This window comes from Amblyomma americanum, chromosome 8, assembly GCF_052857255.1.
Source record: "Amblyomma americanum isolate KBUSLIRL-KWMA chromosome 8, ASM5285725v1, whole genome shotgun sequence".
Lineage (NCBI taxonomy): Eukaryota > Metazoa > Arthropoda > Arachnida > Ixodida > Ixodidae > Amblyomma > Amblyomma americanum.
Genome location: NC_135504.1, coordinates 25612531 through 25637367, shown reverse-complemented (window position 1 = coordinate 25637367; position 24837 = coordinate 25612531). Strand labels below are relative to the sequence as shown.

Here is a 24837-nt window from a genome sequence, read left to right as displayed (position 1 = left end):
ATAAAAATAGCCGGAAATCTCGGCAAGAGGTTACACAGTGGAACTGCAGATGGCTCTCTAATAAGGTTCGGGAAATTAAGACAAAATTATTATACGGCCAGTTGCATTCATGGGCGTTCTTGCTACAGGAACATAATCGGCTGCGTCCCATCACAGGGTACATAGAATGCTAGTTCCCTTCCATAGGGAACTGGCTTCCACAGAAACTCCGTAGTTGAAAAAAAAAACATCCTGTTCCTGGGATCGAACTCAGGACCACCTCCAGCCGCCGCGGTGGCTGAGTGGTTAGAGCGCTCGACTGCCGGCCCGAAAGACGCGGTTTCGATCCCGGCCGCGGCGGTCGAATTTCGATGGAAGGGAAATTCTAGAGGCCCGTGTACTGTGCGATGTCAGTGCACGTTAAAGAACCCCAGGTGGTCGAAATTTCCGGAGCCCTCCACTACGGCGTCTCTCATAGCCTGAGTCGCTTTGGGACGTTAAACCCCCATAAAACCATAAAACCAAACGGGACCACCTCCTGTCCGGGTAGTCGCTTTGCCAAATAAGCTAACTAAAACGGCTATATCAGATGGTAAGGCGAGATCGAATTGATCGATAACTCGAATCAGTAAAGGTGTTAGTCAAAGTAAAGGTGTTGGGTGTTAGAAGCAAAAGGGACAGAGAAGGTCACGCGGCACGTGTGCCACGGAATGACTCAATGCACAGGCGGGCATCGCCGAGCGTGCATCGCAAGCGGGCGTTTTTGAAATCGTGCGTGAAATGGCCATAATTTAGCCGCAAAGATGAAAAATGAAAATGACGATTCGTTTTTGGTGAAACGAATTGGCGCAGTTACTGTCTCACTTATCTCGGCGGACACGTTAACCGCGCGCCGTAAGGCATGGGATAAAGGAGGGACCTTTAAGAAGAAAGGAAGAAAGAGGTGCCGTAGTGCAGGACTCCGGAATCATTTGGACCAACTTGGGATCTTTAAAGCACAAAGATAAGGGAAATCGCGTTTTCGGAATTCTAAAAAGTGATGCCGCAATTAGTAAAGGCCTCCGACAAATCTCGAATTCCAGCCAGGTGCTTAACTGCAACTGGCAAGAATTTGGTTAAACAGCATACGACTTAAAATGAATAAACATTCTTTTTTTCTGACGTCCCGCAAACTGGCACTGCTTTAGCGCAGAAGCCATCTCTTTACCCCAAAAGGTTTATATTTTTGTTTAATTTTATTGCCGGTTTCCATGAAACATCCGGTAATGCCGGTGGTTCCAACTGGAACCAACAGTTATCTGCTGGAGCCAACAGAGAATTGTCTCATAATGCTCGGCCCAGCTATTTTCCTGCATGCAATTAGCGAGCGTCCTCGGTCACCGTTATTCTCAGAACACTTGTCTTCAGCATTGGTTATGTGCGCGGCAAGAGTGTCTTTAATGAACGTTATATAATGTTGTCGCTTAGGAGCATTCTCTCGACCGGCACGGGCAAGGCGCTGGAAACTCGACCTGCAAGGAAAAAAGAAAAAGAGTGACCACGTGAGGATGCGATGTTACTGAACTCTTTGAGCATGCAAGCAATAGGTTAACTATTGGTGGCGTCGAGTTGGAAAGTGCACGTGGATTTCATTTACTCCTTCTATTATAGACATTTTTACTGTTTACAACTTCACTGAGCAACACTAGCATTCTGGGCTTTGACGAGTATGCGCACTAAGCTGCCGCTTTGAACACACACACACACACACACACACACACACACACACACACACACACACACACACACACACACACACACACACACACACACACACACACACACACACACACACACACACACACACACACACACACACACACACACACACACACACACACACACACACACACACACACACACACACACACACACACACACACACACACATGCGCGCACACACACACACACACACACACACACACACACACACACACACACACACACACACACACACACACACACACACACACACACACACACAAATAATAAGCCCGCAGGGTTAAGTCTATATGTATAGATCCTTGTGATTGGAGAAAAAGGGGGCCTGTTTGCGCATGGTCCCGGTCATCCATGAAAGTTTTCTAGGAATTTGAGAGAATTGAAAAACTTATCGAAAGCGGTCGATGGTTCGATAGATCGATGATACTGCCACCATTACCATGATAAGCCACGGAAAGGCTACTGAATTATTATAGTCTAACACTCTGGCGCCGCGGAGGTATGGGGATCTAATCGCAGTTGGGAACACGTGTTGTACGCTTGCGCCAAGGCGCTTGCTGGTATAATTTCTCGTTAAACCGGGGATTGTGTGAACGGCGGCTTCTAACGCTCCTGGATTTAATTGTGGAGCAGTCGTCTATCCCTCCTCCTCTCAGGCATTCCTCTCTCCCCCTTCAGCACTCTCGCCGACTTGACTCCCCGTCAGAGGGCCCTCTTCCAGCCAATGGCGTCGGTCGATTCTCATGGCCCTGCTAGCATGACACAGTGAGTGGCAGATGAAAGGGGATATGATAGGATAAACTTTGTTTGCTCTAATTACAAGGTCATTCAGCGGTCCGACAGAGTTCTTCCATCTTCCTGATGGTGATATCTTCTGTTTGGCAGGGTTGGTGCCCCTATTCCAGGGCTCCACTGAGGGTGGCTGCTCGTCGGGCATGCTCTATGAGTACCCGTTGTATACACGGGTCGCCGCTGGAGAGCACCCTCTCCCACTGTTCCGCACTCGGGTTTTCTACTCTATGGGCTTTGCGCTACACTACGGGCATGTGTCCCTATACTGCCCAGGGAACATTTTGCTTAGTACGTTTAAGTTTGGGAAAGTTCCGGTTTGCAGTTTACGCCAGTGTACTGCGTCATATTGGTTTAGTATGCTGTGGGGTGGGGAGTATCTTATCCTCGTTCCCCTATGATAATTTAGTAGATCTGAATACGTCGAGGTCACCGTCATGAAGTCCTCGGGATCTCCGTCCAAGCCAGCTCGGCTTGTATGCTCTCGAGCGATCTTGTCGACCCTTTGGTTGCCTTCAATGTCGGTGTGTCCCGGTACCCAAAACAGGGTGTGTCTGACTCGATTTTTTTGTTCTGGACAGCGCGGAGGAGGATCTGGAGTGCTTCGCAGCCAATTCTGCCATTTGTATAATTAAGGCATGCTTCCTCAGAATCTGTTAGTATTACAAGGGATGTATTTGTGCGGTAGCCCTCCGCGGCCGCTAGAGCAGCAGTCATCTCTTCCCCCTCGGCTACCGTACAATCCCGTGCCGACGCGCAACTGATTTCCTTAAAATCTGAGCCTATCACTGTCGCTACGACCGTTTGATCTTTCGTTCCTCGTTTCCAAGGATAAACCGCGGCGTCCGTGTAGACCGTGTTCGCCTTGGTTGCTAGGTGTTTCTCTACATATTTTGCCCTGGCGTTTCGCCTGGCCGTGTGTAAATTTGGGTCCATGTTTCTTGGTAGCGGTCCTACTTTTATAGAGCCGCGGAACTCATCCGGTAGGTTCGCCGTTCTTTGTTCTTCTCTTACTGATTCCTGATAGCCCAGTCTGGCCAGGGGACTGAAAAGGGATAGTCCCCTCCCAGCATTGTCCCGCCACCCCCTGCATTGTCACGCTAGTAGGATAAGAATCGGCCGACGCCATTGGCTGGAAGGGCGTCCTTTGACGGGGAAAAGCCGCTTCTTTCTTGAGTTATATCCGACCATGAAAACTGACACCTTCCCCGTGTCGTGTCCCATCCTTCCTTCCTCCTGCCCCTGCTGTGTCCGGGGTTGGGACTGCGCCCTACCACATCCACTTGGCCCGGCAATGCTGGGCATTCTTCCTCCCCACCTTCCCTAATCGCACAGCTGCATCTAATTGACAGGAGGGGCTGTGCTCCCACGGTTAAATATGGCTTTGCGCAGTGGACGAAGCCGGTTAATTGCATGCGGCTCTGGAGCCTCTACACAAGAACGCAACTGATTTAGAAACACAAACAGTTTGCCGGTGTGACTGGCGTACAGAATACTTCTGGACAATCAGTATACTTACAGCTCAGTATTATCTGGAACAACTCCGTGATGGGCACCATGAATTTCAAGGCTCTGGTCCTCTCGAAGACTTTCACCATCAAGGCCAAGAAGTTGCACACGACGTCTTTGATTAGTCTCAGAATGTTGAAGAACGGGAGTTTCTTTAAGATGCACTGAAATGTGGTAGTGCAAGGAGAGAGGAATTAGAACTGCGGTGTTTTCATAATCCGGAATGAAAAAAAAAAAAAAACGACTGCGCGTGTAAACAAGGTCTGCAGCGCACGCACATCTTTGACCTTTCTCTGGTTGCCAACATCTTGCTCTGATTCTTAACGCAAAGAAAAACTACTATCACGTATTTGACCTTTGCCCTGTGCGATGCACAGCGCACATTTTTATCACCCCTCTTTGTTTACGAAAAAAAAAATATCGGGTTTGTAGATTTGGCAACCTTCTGATTGAGCGTCTTTAGCTTTCAGTCAATAATTACACTTAGGTATTCGCGACTTGAAAGATGCTTTTTTTTAATCTTTCTTTCCTTTTTCGTGGTCACGTCGAGCGGAATGGTGGCCGTTTTCAGACGCTATATCTGAAAATAGCATTTTTAGATGCTTATATACCTTTTTCTCAGCAACTATAAGGCGTTAGAAAACGTAAATTTTTTCACAAGTTTCAGTCGATGTCTTTTACATAACTGGAGCTAGAATCAATAGCCTAGGTTAGTTTGCATCTTATGCTAAAAAAAAAATCATGGGTAACAGTTATAGAAAAGAGAAAGAAAGCAAACGTAATAAATCTATTTTTTTATCAAAACGCGCAATTTTAGTACTATAGTTGTATATACATAACCGTACACTCACACAAAATTTAAAGACTTTAATTGCATTGAGTAGATTTTAAGATAAAGGTACATAAGTGGAAAAATACAAACAATACTAGACACAATTTTAATCTACAAACAATACTAGACAAAATTTTAATCTACTTTCGAACTCTGATGCAGCCTAGATTGCTAGCAAATTTCATAGGTATAGCTTTCATTACGACCACTCTACAGCTAATCATTGAAAACCTTTTTCGATGCATTTTCATCCTGATAACCACCACAAAAAATTGTCATTTCATTCGCATGTCACCTCAGACTCCAGGACAATGGAGTTAGGCAGCTCTTTCAAAGGCGCACAATCAATAGACCTCCTAAATTTTCGGTGGTTGGTTCGTAAAAAAAAGACGTATTAGCATTATAAAAAAATATCCTTTGCCTTTTCAATTTCTTGTTTGGATACATTTATTATTATTATTAATTGGTTTGGGGGGAAAGGAAATGGCGCAGTATCTGTCTCATATATCGTTGGACACCTGAACCGCGCCGTAAGGGAAGGGATAAGGTAGGGAGTGAAAGAAGAAAGGAAGAATGAGGTGCCGTAGTAGAGGGCTCCGGAATAATTTCGACCACCTGGGGATCTTTAACGTGCGCTGACATCGCACAGCACACGGGCGCCTTAGCGTTTTTCCTCCATAAAAACGCAGCCGCCGCGGTCGGGTTCAAACCCGGGAACTCCGGATCAGTAGTCGAGCGCCCTAACCACTGAGCCACCGCGGCGGGGTGGATACATTTGCAGAATTCAAATATTCGCACTAGTCAGCGTCAGTCTGACTACTAAAGGTTTTGGTGTACACCTGTTTGTTTTCTTTAGGCAATGTTGAGTATCATGGCTGGTCATATGTTATGTAAAGCCACTTTTTCTTTATATATTTGTCCTTTAGCCTTTTGATTTCATCTCGCAAACTGATACAGTTTTCGCAGACAGTACGAGTTCATAAGGTTTTCGAAAAGAAATGAAAGAAAACTTCAAGCTCGCTGTTCTGACCACGACAGTCAGAATTGGCGTAACCGTAAATAGACTTTGCACGCATAGATTTCTTCGAAGTGGAGCTCTTGAACAAACAGTGAATTGCACGATGGTTGCTAATGCACTCTATCGCTATCTGTAACGTACTAACATGTTCTAAGATAGCACCTACTTGTATCGAAGCAAGGGCAGTCTGTGCTAATTTAAACACTGATAAGTTAACAAATCCTTTACAAGTTAAGAAAACATTTGCATTGATTGGTAAGGCGTGTGTCCACCGGCGGACTAACTTGACACAATAATAATAGTAATTGGTTTTTTGGGGAAAGGAAATGGCGCAGTATCTGTCTCATATATCGTTGGACACCTGAACCGCGCCGTAAGGGAAGGGATAAAGCAGGGAGTGAAAGAAGAAAGGAAGAAAGAGGTGCCGTAGTGGAGGGCTCCGGAATAATTTCGACCACCTGGGGTTGCCACAGAAAATTTGGAAAATTGAAATCACCTGCAAGTAGAGGAGCGCATCTGTATGCACGTCTTGCACGCGTGATAATACGTCGCACAGTTCATCAGCGAAGTTCGCTGTATGATTAGGAGGTCTGTAACAGACATCGATGACGAGTGTTTTGGCCGGCAGGCAGCACGCAATTTACGAAATTTCCAATGCACTATCAACTGGGATAAAGCTCTGCGGCGTGGACGTGTCTCCGCACGCTGATGAGAACGGCGCTTTCTCTTCTGTCCTGGCCGTCTTTTCTAAGCAGGAAAAATTATTTAATATGCGAATAATTTCAGATCATAACTATAAAACAGCATTGCCAATATTTTCAGGCATTTTGTCTGAGCTCAAGCATTGTGTCCCACTATGTGCAGTAATGACGTTTTTTCAACTAGCGGCACTTTGCAGTTACATATTGCAGATGATGCCTGCCATAGATTGTATACACAGCACAAAATTTCCGCTAGAAAACTTTACGTGTTGCCCACCCACCGCTCTCAATTTTGACACCTTTCACAGCTGGAAATATAATCCTGAGGCCATGCTACCCGTTAGAAGGCCAGTTTTTAAGTAGCATGCATTTTTTGTGGTGTATTGTACCACATGCCGACCTCTTTTTTTTCCTTGTTCGTTGATTGTAGATGAGGTGCATCATGGGATCATAGTCTTGCAAGGTTGCGTCATCATTTTTGGCGCGAAAGCTCCACTCTCCGAGCTGCAACTTTCAAGGTCAACAAGGTTTCACTTTGACCTTGAGCCAGGCTTCACACGCCTGGTGGCATACCACGTGACTGGCCACAGCTGGAGCCGAGCTACGTGATTAGCCGCATATAGCGCGCGCCTCTCCGCGCTCGCTTCAGTCGGAGCCGTTGGGGGACCGACTCTGCGGAGTGAAGGAGGCCGGTCTTTCGCTCGTCTCATTAGGTATAACTGAGTTAGGTATAACACCAGTCATCATTAGTGAAGGAGGCCGGCCTTTCGCTCGTCTCCTTAGGTATAACTGAGTTAGGTTTAACACCAGCCATCATTAGTGAAGGAGGCCGGTCTTTCGCTCGTCTCATTAGGTATAACTGAGTTAGGTATAACACCAGCCATCATTAGTGAAGGAGGCCGGTCTTTCGCTCGTCTCATTAGGTATAACTGAGTTAGGTATAACACCAGCCATCATTAGTGAAGGAGGCCGGCCTTTCGCTCGTCTCCTTAGGTATAACTGAGTTAGGTTTAACACCAGCCATCATTAGTGAAGGAGGCCGGTCTTTCGCTCGTCTCATTAGGTATAACTGGGTTAGGTATAACACCAGCCATCATTAGGTATAACACCAGCATTAGGTATAACACCAGCCATCATTGTGGCTGAAGCTGTGTATATGTTATATACACAACTGTACATGTTGTGTTTATGTTATCTTAATCCTTAACTAAGGTCAGGCAAACGTTAATCCAAGGCTCATTTGTAATTTTCCCCACACATTAGAAATAAAAGATACAGCAAAAGTGTATTACAATGTACGCTCAGGAGCCAGCTAGTGAAGCATCTCAAGAAGATCTTCTTGAAGCACTGTATTAAAGTTGGACCAAAACAAAGAAGTAAGAGTGTTGTAACGTTTTGGTGCTTCCTGGGGACGAGTCTTATGCCGGGAAACGCATTCCTCGCCTGCGGAGGTCGCAAGAAATTCCGAGCATAGGGTCAGACTGGGAAGAATGAGTTTGTTGCAGCCGTTTAAATACGAAAGCTTGTATATTACACGGGCTTCTACAACACCGTGTGACGTTCAGCTGACGTCTTCCTGAAAATGAAATAAGAAAACTAATGGGACGCTTAAGTCACCTTAAGAGTAGGAGGCAATAGCAATATTTTTCACATTCCATTATCGACTTCGATTCATTTTTTTGAATTTGCCTCCTCTGAGTAGCGGCCGGTTATTGGTTCCTTTGGGGCACATCTTTGGTTACAGGCGCGAAAAACAGACACAACACAAGGCAGAAAGACGGGACGGAGCGGCTTGTGTTATGTCTGTTTTTCGCGCCTGTAACCAAAGATGTACAGTTACCACCTTGCCCCGCAAGACGTTCTTTTAATCCTTTGGGGTAATTTGTCTTTGTGACGTCCTGCCAATCTCGACCAGTCGGCGAATTTTTTCACACGGATGGTTCCTAACTAGGTGGGTCTTTGGGCTTGTTGGTATTGCATTTTACAAAAAGAATGGAAATGTACAGCGCAAATACAGACAAGGACACAAGAAAGAATGACATGGAACACACGAGCGCTGACTTGAAACAGGTTTATTTCGAAATTCGGACCAGTATTTATAGCAAAACCAGGCAATCATCACGCATGCGCAGTAGGAGTCAAATGTCTCAAATATAACAGCTCTTTGTTAGAGCAATAGATGACTTGGCCACGCAGGACTCACCCAACCGTTCTATCAATTCAGCCTCTACTATCTCTCGAGTTAGTTGGCAACGGTGTTTGGCAATCACAGAACAATCTTTGTACACAGGCCGACACACAAAATCTTCATCAGAATCGCTGTCATCATTACCGGTCTTACATTTTCTGCAGTGAGCGTCCAGGAACCCTCCTCGCCGTTCAGATATTGCAGTGTTCTCGGAGGCGGTCAGAGCTGTTATATTTGAGACATTTGACTCCTACTGCGCATGCGTGATGATTGCCTGGTTTTGCTATAAATACTGGTGCGAATTTCGAAATAAACCTGTTGCAAGTCAGCGCTCGTGTGTTCCATGTCATTCTTTCTTGTGTCCTTGTCTGTATTTGCGCTGTACATTTCCATTATGAATCACCAACATGCCCAGTCTGCCACCTTAGTTACATAAAGACATCGCGCTGAAGGACAGGACCTTCCGGACGGCTCCGGGCTGCTCCTGATGTGAACTCCAGTTCTATCTAGGTTTCTATCTAGAAACTATAGGTTCTCACAACCCGGTGGGCAGGTTTTCGATGACGCCACTAGGTCAGGTGACATTTGTTGACCAATCAATAATTTAATTGCCTCCTGCTACGGTGGGCAGATTGCTCACAGTCCGGTGGCCATGTTGCCACTTCCCATGGTTGGCAGGATGTGATGACGTCGCAAGGCTACGTGACTCCTCTCGACCGATCAGCCAATTGCGTCACATCGCACGGCGGATTTTGCGTCTGATGTGAACTCCAATGCTGTCGCATTAGAGCACCCTATATAGGTCTCCATAGGTTTGGAAACCTCAATTTTTCTCTGAATCGAATCGTTACCATGGAACAGCTTTAGGGTTTCGGTAACAGGAGGGTATTCTGCGTCGAAACAACTTTTTGGAGTCCAAAGTCGTTCGGCCTGACAGAATGCACCTGCGTACAGTCTATTCAGTCTACTCACCACCACCATGCTCAGAGCCGATGTCACCACCGTCGATCCGATCTGCAAAACCGAAAAGGGAGCTACAGCACAATTAAAGCTTGTTTTAGGGCCGCGTATTTTGCCAATCCGCCAGAAATGGATTTATACTCACGTCCATCTTGCCCGTTTCACTGCACATGAAGTGTTCAAGGTGAACGCACTGCAATGTGAAAAGAATTTGAAGCAATGGATTGATTACAGACTCCAGCTGCTTGCTTTCAATGCTGTAAGAGGACCAAGGCGCATGCGCTTGCAAGTTAAATTCACGACCGCTTGGTGTGCTAATTTTTTTGTGTACCGAGTGAAAGCATCTTGTTGAGGGTAGCCATCTGTGCTTGCTTGTACGCAGCCTTGACTAAGCCTGTTCGCATGTCAGCACCCGAAAAGCTTCCATATTCGAGTGCAACTCAATAGCGAAGCGGCAGATGCCCCTCAAAGAAGGCCTTCCAGCCAATGGCGTCGACCGATTATCATGACGGAGCTGTTCATCCCATTAGACCAGCTAGCGTGGCACTGCAGGGGGTGGCGGATGAAATAGAATTAACCACGGCTCAATAGGATTAACCGCGACGTTGTGAAAATCGGTCGACGCTATTGGCTGGAGGGCTTCCTTTGAGGGGCACCTGCCGCTACGTTCTTGAGTTGTGTCTGTTTTTGCGGTTCACATTCATCCTTGTGAAACGTACTGTTTATACTCCCACCCGTTAAGATCGGACCGCTTGCAGGTTTCAGCAGTGATTCATGTCGAGGAAGTAGTGGTCGCAGGCTTTACAACGTAGCAACAACTGCTTTTATTGCAAAGAAACTATTAAGTGCAACGAGCTTGACGCTGGTTTGCGCTTTCCAGGCCACTTAGTATGTGTTAGGTCATGCATTTGAAGTTGCAGCGCTAAATTCTGGCAGTTTTTCTTTGATAAATGTTCATCTTTACCTGTTACTACTGACTAGATGGCCAGAGCAGCCAGCTTAGGGTCATAGTCTCTTGACTGATCTTATCGGCCTCAGGGAAAAATTGTATGGAAAAAAATATCTGCACCCGTTACTGTGGTGGAGCACAGCACAGAACTGCACTGGCTCTTCACCACCACCACCATCGTCATAATCATCATCAACGTCATCATCATCATCATCGTTTATTTACCCTTGAAGGCCCCGTTTGCGCATTTCTGGAGGGGAGGGGGAAGAACTACTGGTAATAACGGGTCACAACAATTAATAAAAATAAAGTACATAAAAATAAATTTCAAGCACAAGTAGACACAGTTGTTTCTTTACAAAAATGGTCTATAGACAGTCTATAGACTTCTTATAGGTTTTATTGGCTTCATATAGATATTACTTTTTGTCTATTCATAGTCTATAGACTCTCTATAGACAGATGTCTACTAAATGTATATGTCCATAAATCTATAGATTGTCTATAGGCTATCTATAGGATTTGTATTGCCTATAGAGTGTCCTATAAGGTTTGTCTATAGAGAGAGTACAGAATTTATAGACAGAAGTCTATGGACAGTCTATAGACGGTCAAAAGAAGTTTTTGTAAGGGTTGATGGCATGAAATACGGAAATGAAACAAGGCAATAAACAGGTAATAAGAGGGCTTAGGACTGGAACTATGAAAAGAAACAGGCTAACAATAACTGTTTCAAATTTTACTTCTGTTGGGAATTTTTGTTTGCCCAATTTAATTGGTTGTTGTGAAGGAAACCCCAACTCACTTCGGCAATACCAAGGAAGTCGGGGAAGGATACTGGAACTGTGTCGTTGCACGGCCTTGATGTGAACATAATCGTGTTGGGCACTGCCTTCTTCCTCCTAGTGAACAGGTTTTTCACTCGTGTCCAGAATGGATATACCACCGCCGTGGCTGCAAGAAGAGAGTATCGATTTGCATGGATGTGTGCAGGGAGAGTACACAACGACAACATTAGGGAGAATGACGTTCGCAAGAAATCTCGACGCCAAAACTCTCTGGCGTGCTCTGTAAATGAGATATTGCACAGGATGTTTCACCTGAGACTTTTGCACAATTGTAAAAAATAGGCTTTTTGATTTTGAAGGGCGCCTTTTCCGGTATACAGTTGTATTGTCGCTATCGATATCTGTGTTAAACCCGCCGCGGTGGCTCAGTGGTTAGGGCGCTCGGCTACTGATCCTGAGTTCCCGGGTTCGAACCCGACCGCGGCGGCTGCGTTTTTGTGGAGGCAAAACGCTAAGGCGCCCGTGTGCTGTGCGGTGTCAGTGCACGTTAAAGATCCCCAGGTGGTCGAAATTATTCCGGAGCCCTCCACTACGGCACCTCTTCCTTTCTTCTTTCACTCCCTCCTTTATCCATTTCCTTACGGCGCGGTTCAGGTGTCCAACGATATACGAGACAGATACTGCGCCATTTCCTTTCCAAAAAACCAATTATTATTATTATTATTATTATTATTATTATTATTATTATTATTATTATTATTATTATTATTATTATTATTATTATTATTATATCTGTGTTAAGCCCGTAACCCTAAACCCCCTAAAGTTGTCATATATCGTGTGTGGTTTTAACCCCCCGAAACGACGTATGGTCTATGAAGGACTCTGTAGTGGAAGGCTCCGGATTAGTTTAGAACACCTGGTGTCATTTAACGTTCGCTGACATAGCTCAGCGCAGTGGCGTATTTTACGTTTTGCGTTTATCTAAATACGGCCGCCACAGCCGGGATTCACCGCAGCGGTAGCTTAGTGGTATGAGCATCCGCCTCTCATGCGGGAGGTGCGGGGTTCGATCCACAGTGCCACCGGGTACCCACCGGTGATACAAATAGGTACAAGCTTCCCCTGGCCTGGTGCTCGGCTTAATCTGGGTGAAATGCTTGGGAAATGAGTCCCGCCTTGAGAAGACGAAACCACCCTTTGCCATGGCGCTCTTGGCCGCAGATGCCGTTGCGCCATAAAAATTCACCATAATCATCATCATCATCACAGCCGGGATTCGAACCTGCGTTTTTGGGCTCGGCAATCGAACGCGATAGCCACTGAGCCATTGCGGCGGTGTCATATCCAGTTAAGCGTCCCTCGTGAATTCGTCGCCGTGAAACATGGAGTGGTTTATGCTCGCAAGGATTGTGTTTCAATAGAGAGCGATCATGAAGTCCTGAAGAGCAAGCATCGTCAATTTCTCGTTTCATTGAGTCTTTGGCAGCTCATCGTGGAGCGCAAATGTGATCGCGATGGGTGTCGATCGCATGGGAGCACAGCATAGGTTCTCGGAAGCCACGAAAAGTGCTCTGCCTGCACGCATGTCCCTGCATTGAATGGGTCAGTAGTGCACCTTACACTGGCCATGGCAAGATGAAAGGGCTATCGGGCTGTGTTCAAACGAGAACACGCCTACGCGATTATCCTCCAATTTGTAGCCTGAGCAGGCATGTATAATTTTTTTTTTTTGGGGGGGGGGGGGGGAGGTGGATGTTGGCGTAAGCCCAAAAGTCCCAGCGGGAACAGTGCCTGACGGGTTTGTGGCGTATACTATTTTTTATTTTATTTTGTTGGGGAGGCAATGGCGACCATACTTACTCAGCCTTGAGGTACCCTACGAAAAAAAAAATCAAAACTGGAGGTTCACTCAGCTCTTTTCCCCTGAACATTGAGATACGTAAGTGCCACTCATAATCACTTGCTTTCAGTTAATGCAAAAGACCACTCCAGGAAGAGCAGGGAATAGCCGATGCTGAAAGCGTGACGTGAGTTCTGCAGCGGGAATTGCGTGCTCTATACTTACAGCCAGGAAAGGTAATCCGCAAGGCAAACCGAAGACCAGCTCTCACCAGCCCCAAGACGATGGTCAGAAAGTTTTTGGTGGCCAGCGACGCCACCAGACACTGCGAACAATCACAACACGAGCGCGTGTGGTGGTATAGGTCAATGGAAACGCTGTTCGCGAGTTCCATGGGGACATTCAAGGGAAATAACAAGTAAAAAGTTGGCTATAGGCCGGCAGAATACACAACTACTAAGGCGAAAGCCTTTAACCGCTCATACTCGCGGTGACGGTGTCCGTCCGGCTCATCTTGGCGCAGTGCCAGCTGCTACCCTCCCGTCACCGGCTCGCATCCTCCTCGCACCCCCAGCAGCAGGCGGCGCATGCGCATGTGCGCATAGCAACAGTGACGTCAGTCGCGCCGCTCGCCCCAATGGCACCTTTGGCGCGCCGAAACCATAACCGTTGAAATAGCAGAGTAACGCAGTAACAGTCAGTCGAGGTGACACAGTAATTAGGGAGGCTTTCGCCATGAACACTTTATAGGCCCACAAAGTGTCCCGGTAGTTTTTTTTACCCTGTTATTTTTTTTATTTGTTTATTTAAGTAAGTACAAATCGCCCGTTGGGCATTTGTGCACGGAGGTACAAACGTTAAGACAATCTAGAAGCACAGCTGTTCATATAAACACACTCAGGCATAGCAAAAAGACACTGCAGCAAGAAACACTTCAAATGTATACCCAGTCATATGAAAGCATGTGAAAAAGTTTTAAGACACGTATTGTTTGAAAGCGCCATGTAACAACGCTTGCAAGGCATGCAAAAATGCGGAAAATAAAGCATGTTGCACATTGATCTGTTACAATTCGTTTACTGTTCGCAGATGAGCTGGAAGAGCATTTAGAAAGTAATTTTTTAAAGTGACAATTTCATTTGGAATTGTGTTCCATTCTCTTATTGTGCGTGGAAAGAAAGATGACTTAAACACACATGTTAAAAATGTCTCTGTTTGCTCGTAATTACCGTCTCGGCCAGGAAATTTCGTGCAAGAAATCTCCTGCATTTACTTCCACACACGTGAAGTTTTAATTTTCATGACTTGATTTCTAAGAGCCAGGTTAATCCTGCAGTCACGCAGTGTAAAAAAAAAGAACGAAGACACGAAACAAGCCTCATGCACTCTGTTGGCAGAATAGAAATCAGTTACAAGAATCAGTAAAAACGGTGCAAAGAGTGCGATAAAAATTTGGGGAAGATCAACTTGATTGATGAGGAGAAAATGAGTTAGCACTCTTATTTTACTTGACAGTCTAATCAAATTCTTATTCCATTCCAATTATGATTCTGTACCGATTCTGAGCCCACTGTCTTTCACTCTCGAATTCAACTCCGACTATGCAACTCCGCAAAATGTGTCACACTGATATATCGCGTCCAGTCCTCATACCACTAACGGCGGAGCGGCGTAGCGTTTAAGCGACGCGCTATTGCACCGGTAGGTGGCTGTTTCAAACACAGTCACCGATGGGGCTTGCGAGACCCATGGTTACTCTTCCTTAGCAATTCGAGAAGGAATAGCTCCCTCAAGCCTAATTTTCGCGCAGGTAGATTTTCGGAAGGTTCTCTATTTTGCACGTGGGTCTGCTGTTGTCTAAGTCATTTTCTTCTTAGTCGTTTTTAATTTCTGCATGTCACTCTTCTTTCGGCCTCTAATGACGTCACCGTCCTCCAGCCAATCAGGAATTCTTTGAACAACGCCGGATAGCGCCGGATTTCTGCTGCAGTGAATGCTCTATGTCATCGCAGGAAAGATGAAACTGGTAATAGGTGTTGCAGTGTGTACGACCAGCTCTCGGCTGTTGTTTGGACTGCAACGTTTCATGGTGTGGCAGTTGGGAAAAGGGCTTTCCGACGCGTCGCTTATCTCCTGTCGTACTCCGCAAATAGTGCGAGAAACGTTCTGCTACAGTTAATTAAAAAAAGTATTAATGTCACCAGTGCCTTTGCCGTTACCAGTGTATAATCATTTTTTCTCGCAGTCGACTGTCAAATCAAATCAAATCAAATCTATATTTTTCATGTATGCGCAGGCACATGAAAGGGCTGCGGGAAAAAAGGTGCACTTTGGCAGCTTGGCTGGCCCGCTAACCCCGTCATTTTAATAGCAATAAACAGCAATAAGACTATTAACAGTACAACTTGAATGTGTGTGTTTTCGCGATTTTTGAGAACACTTGCGGAAATTTCATCACTTCAATAACGTTCTCAGAGTTTTTTTTTCTTTTTAAATCTAGCCCAATTATATCCACTGTGCTGTTATGCTGACTATACCGAAGCATTGTACTTAGCACACTCACCTTGCCAAGTACTCGGGATGCAGCTTTTCGTTCGTCCTAGCGGAAAGAAAGTAAAAGAAAGAAATTAAGATTAAGTTTTTTTTTCTTTGTGCTTCGTGCGAATCTTTGAAATTAGCTTAAAAGTCAAACTCGGTTTCGTTTTGTTTGTAGTGCTCCCTCGGCGGCGATGCATGGCTTCGTTTACAACCTATAGGGACCTATAGTCAAGGCCACTATAGCTCTCCGTCTCCTAATATTCCATACGTTGTTGCCATACGTTGGCGCTTTTGTCAACAGTCTCGAAGCTTTTAACTTGAACCCAGTTTACATTACTGACCACGGGACGTCGCGACAATCCGTAAGCAGACTTCTGGCCCACTCAGCATGCTATATTTTGATACACGGATCCTGCATCTCCACATTCTAAACGAAGTTCACCCCACACAATATCAACGCCTATGCCCTGGTGCTTGGACAAACCGACTCTATATCATAATACACAGGGCTGCCAAAATATAAAATGCTACAATGGACCACTGGGTGACAACGCTGTCTAGCGAGAGGCTCGAATAACAGCGAAAGCTAATTTACCGAGCCAAGATCGCTATAGGAGCACCCGGGGCCCTAGAATAAGGCCTAATTCACCCGCAACCAAAATTTCCGAGCTAAATAAAAGCACTATCTCTCTGGAATGCTTAGCAGTTGGTAATGTTAAACAACTCTGGCTGTGAATGGCAAATAAGGGCTCTGTGCGCATGCGTGTCATCTCATACATTTCGCCACTGCGGACCTGCATGGCACACTGAACGACCGTGATGCCTCCGTGACGCCTGGCGACGCGTCCGTGGTAAAGTCGAACCTCGTTATAGCGAAGCGGTTTATAACGGAATAATGGATATAACGAAGGAATGGCGATTCCCCTTGGATTCTCGGTGAACGAGGGCTGCAACAAAACTACGGCTATAACGAAGTGATCGCTGGGCCACTTCAACTTCGTTATAAAGATGTTCAACTGTCGTGTTCGCTTGTAAGGATATGCGTGGTTCTTACTATTGCACAGGTGAGCTTGGAGCTGGATCCTAATCCATAAGAACTCTGCCGTGTGGACGCATAATTGTGTCCACGAAAATATGGCGTGCAAGCCCTAGAAATGCACACCTGCATTTAAAAAAAAAAAACCTTCGACGTCGCGTCGCCTGTACATGTGAGGAAATGTCTTGTGTCGTTGCAGTTTCGCTGAGCAATCGTCATCGATGCTTAACTTCAATTTAGTGCAGAATTTCGCGCACGTGCGCCAGACTGAAACAACTTACTTTGGTCAGTCCACACAGGTTCAGCGTCTCGTTCAGGCACTGTAAACAGGTAGCGAAAGCAACCCATCAGTACCCAACATCAGTACCCAGCATCAGTACCCAGCACCAAACACCACTTTAACTATAACTAAACCAGGCTGCCCATCACAGGGTGTGTCGAGGCACTTCATACATCATAGTATGTCGTACTCTTATTGTATTGTAGCCTCTTTAAGATATGTCTTATTTATTGACATCTACGCCTTCTGCGTTGTAGCTATATATGGAATATGACCCCGTACACATAGGCGGCTTGACACTGCTTTGCCCTACCTTCCTTATGCCCATGACATCAGGAATATTCACAACTTGACAACGGGGTACCGATGGTCCTGAAGAAAGGAGAAAAAAAAGTACATCAAGGCAGGGAACACAATCCTCTTCTACTTTCACGCTCTCGCGTACAGTGTCATGCCCCAGTGTCTGCAAACGGCTGCAGGTGTGGAAAACAGTGTCTTACTCTGTTCGGCGTGCACCTGTGCCACCGCGAACGCAAATATGATTACACCGCATGCTGCTGGGAGCATTTTGCGCACGCCTGGCCTCCTGAAAGAGAACGAGACGCAATTAGGAATCTACGACTGGGAAAATAGCGTTTGTTCTATTTTTTTCCCTGCGTATTCTACGAACATAAGAACTTGAAATGACAGGTAGCGGTCGCTGTGTGCCAGACAGAAACAATAAGCCGCAGCTTCTGAGCCTGCACCTAAGCAACGCAGTTAATTGGCCCAATATTGGAAAGGAATGGTTTCACGCTGGCCCTTCGTATGACCAACTTTTGCCAATATATTTCCAATATTGGGAAGATTACCTGTGTTGCTTGGACATGCCTCGATGGCGCACTAACGAGATCTGAAAATGCTCCATCAGCAGGAATTTTCTCTTAGAAAGCTTTGACTTTGTTTATTGATAGGGATATGTCACGCAAATTCTTCAGCTCTAATCTGCACTGAAAACACTAACTGTCCGCTAGCACACTCCCTTTTTACTCCCATGTAGGCGTATTTGAGTTGTAGTTGGAAATTACGAGTTTATTTCAGAATTTAGACAACTTACATTTGTCTCGGTAAACAAAGCCAAAACTGGCAAATGTGACAAGAGGTCGCCTGAGTAGTCCCTATGGTCACCATGCATTGAAGCAGCATCTTTACATCCTCCTCGCCCGATGGAAAGGCCAATACGTTGCATGTACGTAGTTCAAAGAAATTAACTTGAACAGTAACTCGATGACGTTATCTTCAGTGCACATTAAATGAAAGAGTGCGTACTTGCGCGAAGAAGTACTGTACGTACCCTTCCAAAGGTGAAACAGCTCGCCCAAACAAGAGTATTAACTTAATTCAAGCGACGAGTGAACACTAGAATTATAAAGCTAAGGCCTGAAAATAGCACCAGTATAGTGAGACAAATTTGACAAGAAAACTTCCCATAAAACGGGCATTACTTTTTGCTGTGAAGACAAACCCTCGAGCACCCAGCAGTCGCACGCGGCGTCCCAGCAGCTAGGAGCAGGAACTCGAAAATAAAAATGGCCACCTAACGCTGGAAATCTGAAATTTGCGACAATAGTGCTTCTAGATAAGCGTGTGGACTTCTTCGTTTCATTTATTCGAACTGAAGAAAATGGTGGCTGAAGCAAGAGGTCACACATCGGGGTAATCACTCATCCAGAGGCAAGCTGCGCGACCGCTGACGTCAGCAGAATCTTGCGTGACCTTTTTTCGAAATGTGGGTGGCGGCCACCCCATGAGTGACCGGAGTAGTCACTGAAAAGCGCGCGGTGCAGTCCCTAGAAAACTATGCCATGTGCGACATTGACCGCGTACTTGCGGCAAGCGCTGTGACAGCACTGTAGAAGCAAAACAAGGTTGTCAGTCCAGCGGAGTTGTCAAGTGTTGTTCGTCCTGTTGTAGTTTTTGTTTGTCACAGCCGACATTAAGTGGAAGAATAGGTGTTTACGCTTTCCCGCTTTTGGCGAGAACAACCTGATTACAACATTACAACCCGACTCTGGACAGCTGCCAGCCCCGTGACAAGAGCCGTAGGTCACACGAGGTGTCACGTTCATCAGCGTGAGATATGTCGTCGTGTCATAAGAAACAGTTATGACACGGTGGGGCTGACAGCGCTAAGCCTGTTTTGGTTTTTGGCTTGGAGGTACCGAAGAGAACTTTCAGCACTGCCAGTTCAACGTTTAGAAATACGTACATATACTCACTGTCCACTCGAATTCAGCCAGTCCGGAAACAATGCCATCAATGCCACTCTGAGCTTCCGAATTAGAACCAACTGGGTCTCACACGAGGCCGACACTCGATATTTTACAATCGTTTTAGCTGAACCCACGACTGAAAAAGTTTTTCGTCATGCACAAGACATTTTCGATGGAGGCGACATTCTGGAGGCCCGTGTACTGTGCGATGCCAGTGCACGATAGAGAGCGTCAGGTGGTCGAAATTTCCGGAGCCCTTCACTACGGCGTCCCTCATAGCCTGAGTCGCCTTGTGACGTTGAACCCCTATAAACCATGAAATCCATTAGTAGAACGCCGTTCAGAATGGAGAAGGCACCCTATATTCAAAGCAGGGCAAAAATTTCGACGCCCACTATGAACATAAGCTGCTCCTGCGTTGCAGTAACTTGGGAAATCTGAAATGATTGCAGGAGATGCGTCCAGTGTAATGTTTATATGTGAGAAAGTGAAAAAATAATTTCAAAGTAACTGCAATCACTTTCCAAAAGTAAGTGTAATTAGAGTCATTCCTTTGGGACACTCATTTGTGATGTAATGTAATTACATGTTCGCAGTTTTTATTAAAGTAATTAGTAATCTCCTTTTATTACCTTTTCAAAGTAATTTGTCATGCACAGTCATCTGCAAAAGTGGTATATAATACGCAGCCGGCGGCGGAGCTCTGGAAAACTGCATTGCAACGCCATCTAGCAACAGCTAACTCGGATCGTGACAATCGTGGCGGTGCCCCATTTTATCTACAAGAATGTCAATTAGCTCCGCTCGATGCGTCGAGCTCCTTCTCTCCTAAACGCTCCGACGAGATAAAAATCGCGTGGGTGGTGTTTTCTTATATTTTTGTTTTGACTTCATGGTCGAGATAGGGCAAAGGCAACCGGCGCATGACCGGCGCTCGCACCGCTGCGATATCGCTAGCGTAATGGTCATTCGCGTCACGCTAAGTCGACGAACAAAAGGGCATGTTTGTGGCGTGCAATTTTAACTCAACATTAGTAGGCACGGTACTGCCGCGGCAGCGCTGTGCATTTCACCGAGCAGTAGCGCGACACATCGTAAGGAGCCAACTGACATGCCTGCAGACAAGATGGGACCCCCTTGAGCTATCCTGACCCCTTTCGCTGTCGGCTGCGTGTTGTATACCACTTTTGCTCACGACTGTACGTATGCTGCAGCCGGGAAAAGAGAATCATCTAAAACCAGATACGGCAAACAGTGGAGGCACCAGACATACGGCTATTGACCAACCGACGGTCGTTGCCTTAGTCCTTAAGACCGTCTCCAAGACAAAGAAAGGAAGACATACATTGCTATAGTTGCACCACTTGCGGCTCAACTCATTCTTCGTGTGTGAAAGTCAGTGGCACCCCTGATATCACTGATAGTTCTGCAACAAATAGCATTGTGACAAAATACGCAGAGTAAACCGCAGCTTGCTTGCGTGTAAAAGAAGTGTGTTGCCACTTGGCGCTGTATGAGTTCATCTCCCGTTTCATGCACCAATTGCCCAGATCGCGCTAAAGATATGGGAGACATCAATTTGTCGCGCACATTTCTGCCACTAATGAATACGCACTTCGCAATTCAGGTCCTGTACAATCTCGCTAACATACATGAATAAAAAAGACACCGCAGTGGTCGCAGGACTCACCCCTGGGGAACTACGAAAGAGACGCGTGCGCTTTGAGATCAGGTGCCGTTTAGGATAACATGCAGTCAAGGGTTCGACATCATCGTGTCTAGCGAGGGGGAAGCATACTGATTGAAAGCAACATGCACTAGCCAAACGAAGGTTTTAAAGCATGACGTTTCGGGACAGCTACGGGTCCCTTGCTCACAATGAGGACAGACGGAATGGGCTGCTTCTTATACACGTGTATGTGTAATTAATGGCGCAGTTAGTGGGCGTAGTTTTCGGGCAAATTGCCTTTGTCCTGTTGATCACGTTCTTGGCCGTCTGGATGTAAAAATGTTCCAAAGAAAACGTGCTGTTAAAGATTTTTCTTTCTCCAATACTGTGTGACGTGGTCCAAGTCAGTGGTGTGTGCTGCGTCACTTCACTATCATTAAGATAACATGCTGTTAACTATTGACTGAATAATCATCAATTCACTTGTGTAGAGGGCTGCATGGACTGGACAAGATGCGTCGCTGCGCTTTGTTCCGGGGGACTGTGCGGCAAGGCTTACATTTTTTACAAGATTATACTGCAATAAAACGACAAATAATTTAGTGAAATTTACTTATCTGCTTTTTAATTTTTGCTTTCTGGGGCGCTAAACTTTATCGAGAAATTGAGTGCCTCCAACATGGAAGGCGAGAACAGTTTATAAAATTTCCGAATCGGCATCGTGACTCGAAATAGCGAAAATACGGTCTCTTGATAGCACGCCAAGTTGGCTTTGCCGCATTGCATGTAGTTAAAATGGCGTCTCTGTGCGTAGTGTCGTCACGGGAAACACGTCAACATCTTCTACGTCATAAAATACGCAAACTTACTGTGTATTTTGTTCAAGCGGCGCCATTTTATTAATTTCTAATCCTGGAAAGACAACATGAAGAGATTTCAACAGCGTTTTTTTTTCCATGTTCGATTCTGAAATTTCAAATACAGGGCTTGATTTCGATTTTACCGGCCTTCAATTCCGCATTTTGATCGTGTAATGTAAAACCGAAAATGAGAAGATTAATAAGCTTATCTTAGTTAATAAGTTGTCGTTTTCTTGAATTATATTCCGTAAATAATGTCCGTCGTACCGTAAAATCAACCTGCAAAGACTGCACTGAAGTAATTTTCCGTGATTTTAAAGAAAAAATTCGTACTGAATAATTTGAAACACCCGGCAGAGTTACAAAGCAAAAAAAAGATTGGCAGTGGCTTAGCTCGGCTATGCCAGGATATACGTAGCGAAAGCTAAGGCATAGCTTGGCTAGCCTTGGTTAATCTTGATTGCAGGTCTGGTTGTCTGGCTAGTTGTTGTCAAGCGGTTGGTCACGTGACCAGTCACGTGACCAGTCACGATGTGCGGTGCGACCACGGTGGGAATTCGAGCACGGTGAAATTGCGAGTTCGCGGCCAATGTAGCTTTCCCTACAAAAACCTAATCGACGGCGGCCCAGAATCTGGTACAGTGACGAGGTTAGGAAATTTTCTACAACAATGTGGTGGCAGCAAGCCCCAAAAAGAAATAACCGGAGGTCATTGAAGCGGCATTTGTCCTGCCGTGAAGTTCACCTCTGCTGATGACGCCATCATGACGTCACTCCCGTCAGTGTATAGCTTTTTGTAGTAAAGGCCAACAAAACACGTCCAGCAATGGAAAAGTACGCATGCAGCTGAAGGCCGTGACTTGCGCCTAGCGGAATACATTTCAACACACTCGGAATAATTCATCGTCTAAGGTTGCAGCTTGGGCTAGTTGATGACGTATGCTTTGTTGTGAGCTGTGCTAAAGAAGTGACCACAGTGGCTCGTGCCGAGTATCTCTTGCTAACTATTGTAAACGTTTCTCTTAAATCGTTGTTTTCGCTCTAATGTTTTCCAAATTCATGTGTACTGCCCCACTCACACAATGCTCTTATGTAAAAGGAGCCTGTGAGTAACTTGAATAGATTAATAACTAAGTCGTGTGCTTCCCTCTGTTCATAGCAGTATGTTCGTCGCCTAAATCATCCGGGACAGTTCGAAATATCATGCCTTTTGAGAACAACGGCCAACAAATGTCTGCGTGCAGCCGTGTGCATTTCGTAAATAGTGTTATAGAACCCGAAAGACGCGGGTTCTAACACTGACGCGACGGTCGCATTTCGATGGAGGTGAAATGCTCGAGGCCCGTGTACTGTGCGGTGTGAGTGCATGTTAAAGAACCCCAGGTTTTCGAAATTATCTGGAGCCGTCCACTACGGCGTCCCTCATAGCAGCCTGAGTCGCTTTGAGATGTCAAACCCAATAAAACCAAAACCAACTGAACGAAATAGTGTTATGGTGGTTACCATTAACCCTTCAATGCGCTTAGTACGCAAGTGCGTACTTTTTTTTTAAAGTTTGCTACACATAGTATCGACTCCTGCGTCTCAGGAGAATTAAGCACCATTCATATAGCGATTATAAGGTCTGTTTTAATGCCAGCTATGCTTAGCGAAAGCGGTAAGTGTTTCTCGAAGCAGCAAGCTTGGTAGCACTTTGTCCGCCACCTTCGTACATTCAAATTTCACCACTAGTAATAATATCGTTTTTTTTTCTGAATTCATAGCCTTATATACATTTTAGAAATAAGAAGTGACTCCTGTATCTTTAGGATGTTTCACTGACAAAAACAAAGCGTTTCGATGTCACAATTCTCGAAAGTTCACTTTGTGCGAAATTTTGTACATGCGTGTGTCAAATTAGCCCTTGGTCTTTTGCGTTCGAAAATTAATGGATATGCTTTTATGAAGCCTGTAAATACTATTTAGGCGAAAAAATGGTCGTTTAGAATCGAAACAACAAGCGCCTGAAATGGTTAAGAAGTGTTAGTATGAGCGTTACGACGCATCAGCTCACCACTGATGTTGAGGTAAGCTTAAAACAGAACGGCTTGCTTGTGGTTCGGGTGGCAGTCCATAAAAGGCGTTAGAACGATGGCACGTCGCTGAGAGCACGTTCAGCTCGGTCGTACCAGCTTACCAGCGTCAGTAACGAACACCAAGCGCACATATGCTGAAAGGTATACTCGCCCAGTGGTGTCGAACTCAGCGTAGCGAGCTCTGCAGGCAGCGTGTCGCGAGTCGTCCAAGGTGAATCCCCGCAGGTGCGATTCTCCCGGATCATTGTTCTTTGCTGTCGCGTTGCTTCGCCCAATCTTCGCCATTGTTCGGAGTCCTCGGAGACACCGTCCCTGTGGAAACGAAGTGTCGACACGTGTGTTACCGCAATCGAGTGCCTACGGAAAAGAGCCGGGGTTCATGGGTGCTGCTTATTCCGATGAACATTGCGACTCGTGCACCCCTCTCAGCTGAGCAGGTGTTCACACGTGACAGCTGAGTACATTGAACTGCTCAACGATAGCTGGTTACTTGGTTACTGTACTTATCGCCCATATGTGCATTGTCTTTCAGTTTTCCTTTCCTTGAGCTTAGTATCATAACCGCCCTCTGACACTGACGTTATTCATTGTTGACCACTGACATTCTCGCAATATGTTAGCTATTGTATGGCCGTGGAGGAAAGTAAAGAAGTTTGCGAATTGTTTTAGCTGACGTAACTTAACCAGGAGTGTATTCTTCTCTGTCGCTGAACTTTAATGCAACCTTTCTTCTCTGAGGTTAAACCAAACAACTAAACTAATATAATAGAGCACAGCAACCACTACGATAAATGTGACGCTCCATCGCTT

General features: G+C 45.7%; 1 protein-coding gene across 2 annotated transcripts; it reads right to left on the bottom strand.

Annotated features, from left to right (window-relative positions):
* Positions 1-1201: 1201 nt before the first annotated feature.
* Positions 1202-24329, bottom strand: LOC144101166 (uncharacterized). 2 transcript variants are annotated; one of them, XM_077634213.1, is made up of 11 exons: positions 24006-24273; positions 17672-17757; positions 17485-17543; positions 17173-17211; positions 15881-15916; positions 13543-13642; positions 11492-11640; positions 9883-9930; positions 9750-9791; positions 4049-4202; positions 1202-1490 (listed from the first exon to the last, which is right to left on the bottom strand). In XM_077634213.1, exons 2-11 carry the CDS (start codon positions 17736-17738, stop codon positions 1426-1428), a joined length of 759 nt encoding a protein of 252 aa, XP_077490339.1. In that variant the 5' UTR covers positions 17739-17757; positions 24006-24273; the 3' UTR covers positions 1202-1425. The 2 variants fall into 2 exon arrangements, with proteins under 2 accessions (XP_077490339.1, XP_077490338.1); XM_077634212.1 differs by having other exon boundaries at positions 1393-1490; positions 24179-24329.
* Positions 24330-24837: the final 508 nt, after the last annotated feature.

Coding starts and splice junctions, on each gene's coding strand:
- LOC144101166 (XM_077634212.1), bottom strand. CDS start 24,312: ATGGCGAAGATTGGGCGAAGCAACGCGACAGCAAAGAACAATGATCCG. Junction 4,203..9,749: donor CGGCTCTGAGCATGGTGGTG/GTGAGTAGACTG, acceptor ACCACATTTCAG/TGCATCTTAAAGAAACTCCC. Junction 1,491..4,048: donor GTTCCAGATAATACTGAGCT/GTAAGTATACTG, acceptor TTTTCCTTGCAG/GTCGAGTTTCCAGCGCCTTG.